The sequence below is a fragment of the Bombus pyrosoma genome, linkage group LG8, assembly GCF_014825855.1.
Source record: "Bombus pyrosoma isolate SC7728 linkage group LG8, ASM1482585v1, whole genome shotgun sequence".
In the NCBI taxonomy this organism is placed as follows: Eukaryota; Metazoa; Arthropoda; class Insecta; order Hymenoptera; family Apidae; genus Bombus; species Bombus pyrosoma.
Window position 1 is genome coordinate 11,217,852 of NC_057777.1, and position 8,310 is coordinate 11,226,161.

The window sequence follows — 8,310 nt, forward strand, 5'->3', positions numbered from 1 at the left end:
AAAAGTGAAATACAGACTACCCAAAGAATTTGAATGGAAATGTAGGGCGGCAAGGAGAATAAGGAAGAAAGGAAGAGCAAAAGGGGGTATAATAATCGGTTTAAGAAAGGAACTGAAAGAACTGGAATACAAAGAAATAAGTGACAATATGGTGGAAAGGAAAATAGCATATAAGGACAAGACATTCAGGATAATAGTGATCTATAATCAAGACACAAAAGGAACATGGAAAGAGATAGAGGAAAGAGTAGACGGAAGAGAAGAGGAAGTGATGATCGTCGGCGGAGACTGGAACGCGAGAACGGGAGAAGAGGGAGGGCAGGTAAACGAGGACATAGGGAAAGAAAAAGACAGGCGATCAAAAGACAAGAAAATAAATGCGGAAGGAAGAACACTGCTTAGGTACGAGAGAGGCTGGACGATAATAAATGGCAGGGATGAAGAAGGAGAGGAGTGGGCCTATATTGGGGAGAGAGGAAACTCGGTAATAGATTATGTGATCGGAAACCAGGAGGCGACAGAAGAAATATTTGACGTGAAGGTCGGAAAAAGAACAGAGTTGGACCATATGCCACTAGAAGTAGAAATAGGGGGGCCAGAACTACAAAACCCGAAGAAAGGGAAGAAGAAGAGAAAGAGAGAAGGGAGTGGACAAGGAAAGCATGGAAAAATACCTGGAGGAATGCAAAGATTGGACCTACGAGGGGAGAACAGTAGAGGAGTTGTGGACAGAAATCAAAAACAAGGTAAACAAAGCGATACCAAAGAAGAGAGTAAAGATAAGAAAATGGGGCATGGGAGAGAAAGTGTGGTATGACAAGGAGTGGAAAGAGAGGAAAAGAGAGGTGAGAAGGAAGATTGCAAAGTTCAGGAAAGGAAAATGCAGAGCAGAGAAGAACTAATGGAGGAGAAGAAGGCATTCAAACTGTGGTGGAAAGAAAGAAAGGAAAGACACGAAGAAGAGGGAATGGAGAAGGTCAGGAAGATTAGAACAGAGCAAGAGGTATGGAAGTACATAAACAAGTACAGAAGAAGAAGAGAGGACATAGATGAAGAATTAAGCGAAGAAGAGTGGAAGAATCACTTTATGGAGATTCTAGAAGGAAAAGAGCACAAAGGGGACAGGAAAACAGGGGAGCAGGGAGAGGGGGAGGAAATAAGAAAGGAGAGGGAAGATAATATAGAGAAGGAAGAGGTGATATACCAAATAAGAAAACTGAAAGAGAAGAAGGCAACGGGGGAGGACGGGCTAGAAAATGAGGTATGGAAGTATGCACCGATGGAAGTGGGGGAGGCGTTATGGGAGTTACTAAGGAAAATCTGGAATGGAGAAGGGATACCGGAAGATTGGAAAAAGGGGGTAATTGTCCGATAGACAAGAAGGGCGACAAGAGAGTAGCGAAGAGTTACAGAGGAGTAACGTTAATGGACACAGCATATAAGATCTATGCAGGGATACTGGACGAACGGCTAAAGGCAGAGATTGAAACCAAATTGGAAAAGAGCCAATATGGATTCAGAACCGACACCCGACGCAGTGTTCGTGATAAGTCACATCATTGACAAACAGTTGAGTAGAGAAAGAGGGAAGCTGTTTGCCTGTTTTGCAGACTTAAGAGCGGCGTGTTCGACAGACTAAACAGAAAGAAACTGGAGGAGAAAATGAAAAAGATGGGGGTTAGCGAAAACCTGAAAAGAAGAATCAAAGAACCATACACAGAAACGAAGAATGTGGTGAGAGTCAAGAACCGCGTAACACAGAAGCCTTTTGGACAGTGAGGGGAGTCAGACAAGGGTGCCCGCTGAGCCCGACATTATTTAACATCTACGTGGCAGGGCTGGAAGATGAACTAAGGAAAGGGCAAGCCGGGGGCATAGCGATAGGAGGAAGAAAGGTGTGGTCACTGACGTACGCAGATGATATTGTGTTGATGGCGGATACGGAAGAGGAGCTAAAGGAGATGCTAAGGAAATTCAAGAAATTTCTGAAAGAAGCAGAATTCGAGCTAAGCACAGAAAAGACAAGAATAGTAGTATTTGAAAAAAGAAGGAACAAAAGGAGACAAAGAACATGGAATTGGGGAGAGCAAGAACTAGAAGAAGTGGAGGAGATAAGATACCTAGGGTACATACTACAGAAAAACGGCAGCGATGAGAAGCACATACAAGGCAGGAAAAGCAAAGCGATGATAGCAATGAAGAAAACATGGAGCGTGAGAGAAAGAATATTCAAACAGGACTACGAGAGGAGAATGAAGATGTTTGAAGCATTAATGAAGAAAACATGGAGCGTGGGAGAAAGAATATTCAAACAGGACTACGAGAGGAGAATGAAGATGTTTGAAGCATTAGTAGAGAGCGTGGCGCTGTTTGGAGCAGAGATATGGGGTTGGAACATGGAAAAATCGCTGGATAGGATAAAAAGAGGGTACGTAAAATGGATCTTAGGTTTAGACAGGACAACACCAAACTACATACTGACAGAAGAGTGCAAGATAGAGGAAATCAAGGTAAAAGCATTAAAAAGAGCAGCGAGGTATGAGGAAAGAACTCTAGAATCGAAAAAGGAGCTGGTAAAAGAGTGCATAAAGGAAAGAGAGAGAAACTGGGGAAATGGCCAGGAAGGGAAAAGAGCAAGAAAGAGGAAGAAGGAACTAGAAGAGGTGAGAAACGGTGGGACACAGAGGCAAGCAGGGGGGCGAGAAAGTTGGACAGGAGACCAAATTGCAGAAGAAAGAAGAAAGAGAGAAACAGAAGAGAGGAGGAAAAGGATAAGGGAATCCAAATACAACAGATACTACAGGGACATAACCAAAGATGAGATGCCAAAGTACTTGGAAAGGAGGATGAAGTGGAAGGACAGGAAAATTATAGCCAGATTCAGATGTGGAAACGAGACCAAAGCAAAAGAACATTGGAAAGAGGAGGGAGAAAAAAGGTGCAGATTATGTGAAAGGGAAGAAGAGGACCTGAGACATGTAATAGAAGAATGTGAAATAACAGGAAGAGCAAAGGACATGGAAAAAATATTGAATGAGACTGAGGAAGGACTAATGGACATAAGAGCAATAATAGAGAAAAGAAGGGCAAAGGCAATACAAGATGGGGTGGAATGACGGGAAGGCAGCACAGCAAGGAGGCAAAAAGACCAAAGTGACAATAGTGTGTAGGCATAAGTTGCAATAGTTTGTAGGCATAAGGTGCAGTAGATTGTAAGCATTAGTTTTAGATTAGAGGTAAGAATATGCTAAGTGCAATAATGTGTTGTAAAAATCAAATGTTCGTCCAAATCCGAGAGGCACGGACTAAAAAAATAAATAATAAATAATAAATAAAAATATATATTGATTGAAGTGTGTCTTCCTGTCGTTCCATTTGTTTTCCCTTGCTAGCATGTCATATACAATCGTTTTTATTTCTTAATTTATTTGATCGATTCGCGGCTAGTTAGGTTCATTAATCGGTTGATTAGTTATTTGTTAGTCTATTACTGGGTTTTATTTAATATTATATCATATTTATATGCGTCCGTATCTTGTTAGTCCTTTATTAAAGTGTTTTATTATCGTTGTACAATATGTTCGTTTCGTATGTTTGAATCGCGGCTCTCGCTGTTCGCATGTGTAGTTTCTGTTTCTCGGTACGGCACGTGCGGAGCGCGGGACGTGACACCCCCGCCCTTGGAGTTCAAATTTCCAGAGGAAATTTGACTGATCGTGTCTGTGAGTTCGTTCAGGCCGGATGTAGTTGCTGTTGGTTGCTGATCTACTATTGTAACTGTTGGTGTTATTGATATTCCTTGAGGTTGTGCCGTTTGATCCTTGATATTTCTTCTTTTTTTGATGTACAATAGCAGGTGAGAGACTGAGCCGCATATTGCTCCTAGTAGGGCGATTCCACATCCGTAAGTCTCGCGTAACTGGTATTCGTGTATAGCTATATCTACTATTATCTTGATTAGTTTAAATATTACAAGTATTACAAGTATTGCTGTACTGACTGTTCCAAATTCGATAAGACCAGTCCATAATTTTGGTGCGATGTTCTTCGCTATTCTCGTTAGCGTGTTTTCGTCCATGATTCCTAGGATGTTTACTGTTCCAGGGACGATTGCTTTTCCTGTCGCTCCTCTGGCTAATGTGTTTAAGACTGCTGTTTTCTCTGCTGGGGACATAACGTGGTCTCTGAGTGTATCCAGGTCTTTTTGGGTGTATATCCCGCTTGTGGCTAATGATGATAGTGCTGAGTATCGCCATGTTTGGCGTGCATCCGGGCGGAGCTCTTGTGGCGCGATTGCTTCCATCGGCTTCGGTGTGAACTTGTGCCAGAGTCCGTCGATGTTGTACAACGTGGATAGTACTGCGCTGCATTCTCTATGGTTTCCATGTTGAGTTAGGATGTGTGTCTTTGGTGTTAAAAACGCAGTGCGATTTCCTCGCCAAACCGGTAGTTCCGTATAGCATTCTGTTGTATGTCGTACTTTTACTTGTACTGGAATGTTTCGACCATTCGCGGAGAGACGCGATCGCCAGAAAGCACTTCAACGAGAGGCGTAAATTCTCGTTACGATTAGATAATCGACGCCACGAAATGATCGATCCCCTGATTTCTGTTACGATAGTAGGGGTGTTTGAATGAATTCACAATGATTTAACATATATATAAATTAAAGTTTATTCCAACAACTTCGTAACTAACAATATATAATTCAGTTCAATTGAAATGACAATATGCGATGCACGACGGAAGCTAGATGTTAACAGTTCAAAAATTGTAAAAAGACTTTCTTTTCTGTGACGAAGATTGTTATTGTCCGGAGAGTGAGGGAAGGACTTCTCTGTTAATTGGTCAATGTCTAGGTTGGTGTGGATAGAAAGGGTGCCGACCGCACTCAAGAGAAAACGGCTAGTGGGAATTATCGCACGTGAGCAAAACGAACTTTCAGTATCTTTTTGCAATACAATAACCTTTCGGTAACGATTTAGTTTCGAGATGTTTGCTCTGTCTGACGGACCTTCTGGAATTTCCTAAGATATATGGTCGGCTCCTAAGATTACTGAGGGCACGCGACGAGGACGCGCGGACACATGGCCGCCATCCGGCCGGCGGTGTGATATTGTGTCGCCCGACGTAACAGGAATGCATTTGACTATGTGTACCACTTCTCCTGCGATCAAAGCCATGTGTCCTAGAGTTACGGTTATGCTATATGCAAATTCGTCGAGCAGTAGGGTTGCTAAACTTAAAACGTTTTCTATTATTTTCCTTTCTGTGGTGTATCTTTGTGTCAGTACATCGTGATATAGTGCTGTCATTTGTCTTTCAACATGCTTCTCCACGTAAATGAATTTGGAATTGACGTATGTGAATATATCCAAATTTTCGACTGCTGTCTTCCGTTTGGATATGAACGTATTCCCTTTTGTTGTTTCCAACAGAAACAATTTGGGGTGTTCTGTGGATAGTAAGGTATATCCACATAGGGGCTGTTCTCCAGTTTTAGTCAGTGCAAAGTTTACCTCTTGTGTTGTTAGGGCATAAACTGGTTGTGTTGGTTCTTTGTTAGTTTTTGTTTCTTGAATCCTTGTAGCGATTCCTTCATATAGCTCATCGTACTGGTCGAATTTACATGGTGAGGTTGTGGTTGCCAATAAGTGTACCCATCCTCAGCGTCTAAACAGTTTCCTTCGCTGAAGGCACCTACTGTTCCTGATTTCAACAAAATTTTATTCGCTTCGATTCGTACTGGTGCAACTCCTGATCTTAAACTTATCTTCACTGTGGCTTGTACGACGACTCCTTCCCAGCTTCCATATGGGTATACGTACTGTGTTCCCTGGCAGCTGCTGTCATTTGTTAGTTTTCCGGCTAGGACAAGCGAACTCGTTACCGTTGTATTATCCTTTAGACCTACTATAAAAGTTTGTGGTCCGAGTGAAAACGTGCCATCTTGGTGCATCCTTGCACATTGTTGGGCCGTTGTTTCGTGGACATATTCAGCGAGTCCGTTATGTACTTCCGACGTTTGGGAGTGCATACCACAGTGGTATATAATTTGTGTTATTTTCACCTTGCATTGCCTTACACTGGTAAATTCGAATTCAGAGAATTGTAATAGTTGAATATAAGTATCTTGGTTTTCTGCGATTACAGGTTGTATGTTGCAGTCTCCAATGGAGTTGAACGAGATAGTGGTGACGTTCAGGTGATTGCCATTGCAATCGTAACCTATCAGGCCATATGTTATTTTGATGAGCTTAAGTACGACGACCAGGTAATTCATCTTCCTGTTATCAAATTATTAAATCGTTTTTCTTACTTTTGGGTTTATTAATGCGATTTTTCTTTGAAAAAAAAATATATAGGGTTTATAAGTGCAGTTTTTTTTATAAAATTTTTATATGTATATATTATCAGTGGAAATAAGTATTACAAACGCTGCTTGTTGTACAAATTTACATTTTGAGGTTATCTTACCATATTCATAATGGCGTGTTTATTGGTTTTGATTATTTGTTATCCGTTCACGTCAATTGGATTCCGATTAGTGTTTTATGTGATTGTTATCTTTTTATGTTTTTATGTTTTTGTTTTTATGTTATGTTTATGTTTTTCTTTGTGAATACAGGTTATATTGGGTCATGGACAGGGAAGTATCCGCGCCTGTGCAAACTGTACAAGTATGTATTATTTTAATTTATTTTAACTTAACAGAGGAAAACTATAACGGGGTGTGTCTAAGGGCACGAGATCATCAGATTCGTGGAGCGATGCCTTCGTTCAGAAGGTGAGGGAAATTGACATTGCTGTTAATTGGTCAATTTCCATATCGGTGGTTAGAAAAGGATGCTAGCCACCCTTGAGGAAAAGTTGCTAGCGGGAAGCATCGTTAGTGAGAAAGTAGGTTTCCCCTATCTTCCCGTAGTTGGGACAAAGACCGTTTGTCTGTTTGAAGGACTTTAGTTAACTAAATCTTAAGATTTATAATTGGTCCTCAGGCTAGCTGAATATGTACTGTGGAAATGCATCGACATCTGGTAATCATTGTACCCGGAGAATAGGGTCTGCGTGTGGCGAGCCACGGGGCAGAGATCGTTGGGATGTTTACTGTCGAGTGTCGCTACAACTATTTCTTTTAAGGAGAGCTATACTATTACTCCATACTTTTGTTAGACAAACGTTCATCCCTTGACCGCTGTTACGTCGGCGACCGATTGTCGCCTCGAGCCCAAGCTCACTGTTACAAATCTCGAATAAATACAATCGGATTGAATGACAGTTGTTTAATTACGGCTGTGGTAGAATCTAGATTACAATATTACGGGATTTTCCCAAAGTTCCAAAGGAAGGCTCCGATGTTCTTTCATCTCCGACATATTTTTGTTAGCACTTCTTGTGTTTTCCAGTGCAAGAATAAAAGGAATAGGGGAAAGAGGAAGTCACGCAAAAGACGCGGGAATGGATCGCGGAAACGCAGTCGGCGTGGAGGCGTGGAACGTCGTGAACGAAGGTTAAGGATGCTAAGGGAGCAATTTTCCACCCAAATTGACACAGCAGCACCCTTATCGGCGCCGTGTCCCAACGATCCGCTGGTTGTTGATTTGGCCCAATCTGAAGAGTCATCTTTCGGTTTTTATGTTTTTCTTTGTGAATACAGGTTATATTGGGTCATGGACACGGAAGTATCCGCGCCTGTGCAAACTGTACAAGTACGTATTATTTAAATTTATTTTAACTTTGTTCTGTTTCGTGTGTTGTTTGTTTACTTAAACTTGTGTGTCTTGTTTTAGTGCAAGAAGAAGAAAAAAAATAGGGGGAAGAGTAAGTTACGTAAACGGTATGTGAATGGTTCAAGAACACGTGGTTGCCGTCGCGGTGTAGAAAATCGTGAGCGAAGGTTGAAGAAGTTGGAGAAGCTGCTTTCCACGTAGCTTAGCACTGTGGCTCCAACATCAGCATCAAGTCCTAATGGTTCTTCGGTCATTGACTTGACCCTGTCCGATGAGGATACCATTGATTTACCCAAGATCCTCTTTGATCGAAGTCCTTGATGCAGACGTTTGCGCGAAGGTTCGTTCCCTGAGGAGGTTCCTGACGAGGTTTTGGACGCACACCTACGTCATCTTTCTTCTGGTCAGGGGGATCTTCCTTGCTGCATGCTCCTAGTCTGGACAAATTTCGTGAAATATATCTTGACGTTTCGAATGTTTATTTAAATTTATTTGACGATTATATTTTGTTTATTCTGGTGTACATATGTGTAAATGTGTGTTAATATGCTAGGAAGTGTTATTTGGTAATGTAGTTTTG

The 8,310-nt window shown here is 41.6% G+C and overlaps 3 protein-coding genes across 3 annotated transcripts in view; 2 read left to right on the top strand and 1 right to left on the bottom strand.

The window, feature by feature from the left end:
• The window catches only part of LOC122569948, a 383,055-nt gene that overhangs the window by 226,122 nt on the left and 148,623 nt on the right, over positions 1–8,310 (bottom strand). The gene's annotated exons all lie outside the window — the stretch shown is intronic.
• LOC122569943 lies at positions 22–817 on the top strand. The gene has a single exon (XM_043731630.1). It carries the CDS (start codon positions 149–151, stop codon positions 815–817), a length of 669 nt encoding a protein of 222 aa, XP_043587565.1. The 5' UTR covers positions 22–148.
• Positions 2,095–3,199, top strand: LOC122570268. Its single transcript, XM_043732364.1, has 2 exons — positions 2,095–2,573; positions 3,194–3,199. Exons 1-2 carry the CDS (start codon positions 2,187–2,189, stop codon positions 3,197–3,199), a joined length of 393 nt encoding a protein of 130 aa, XP_043588299.1. The 5' UTR covers positions 2,095–2,186.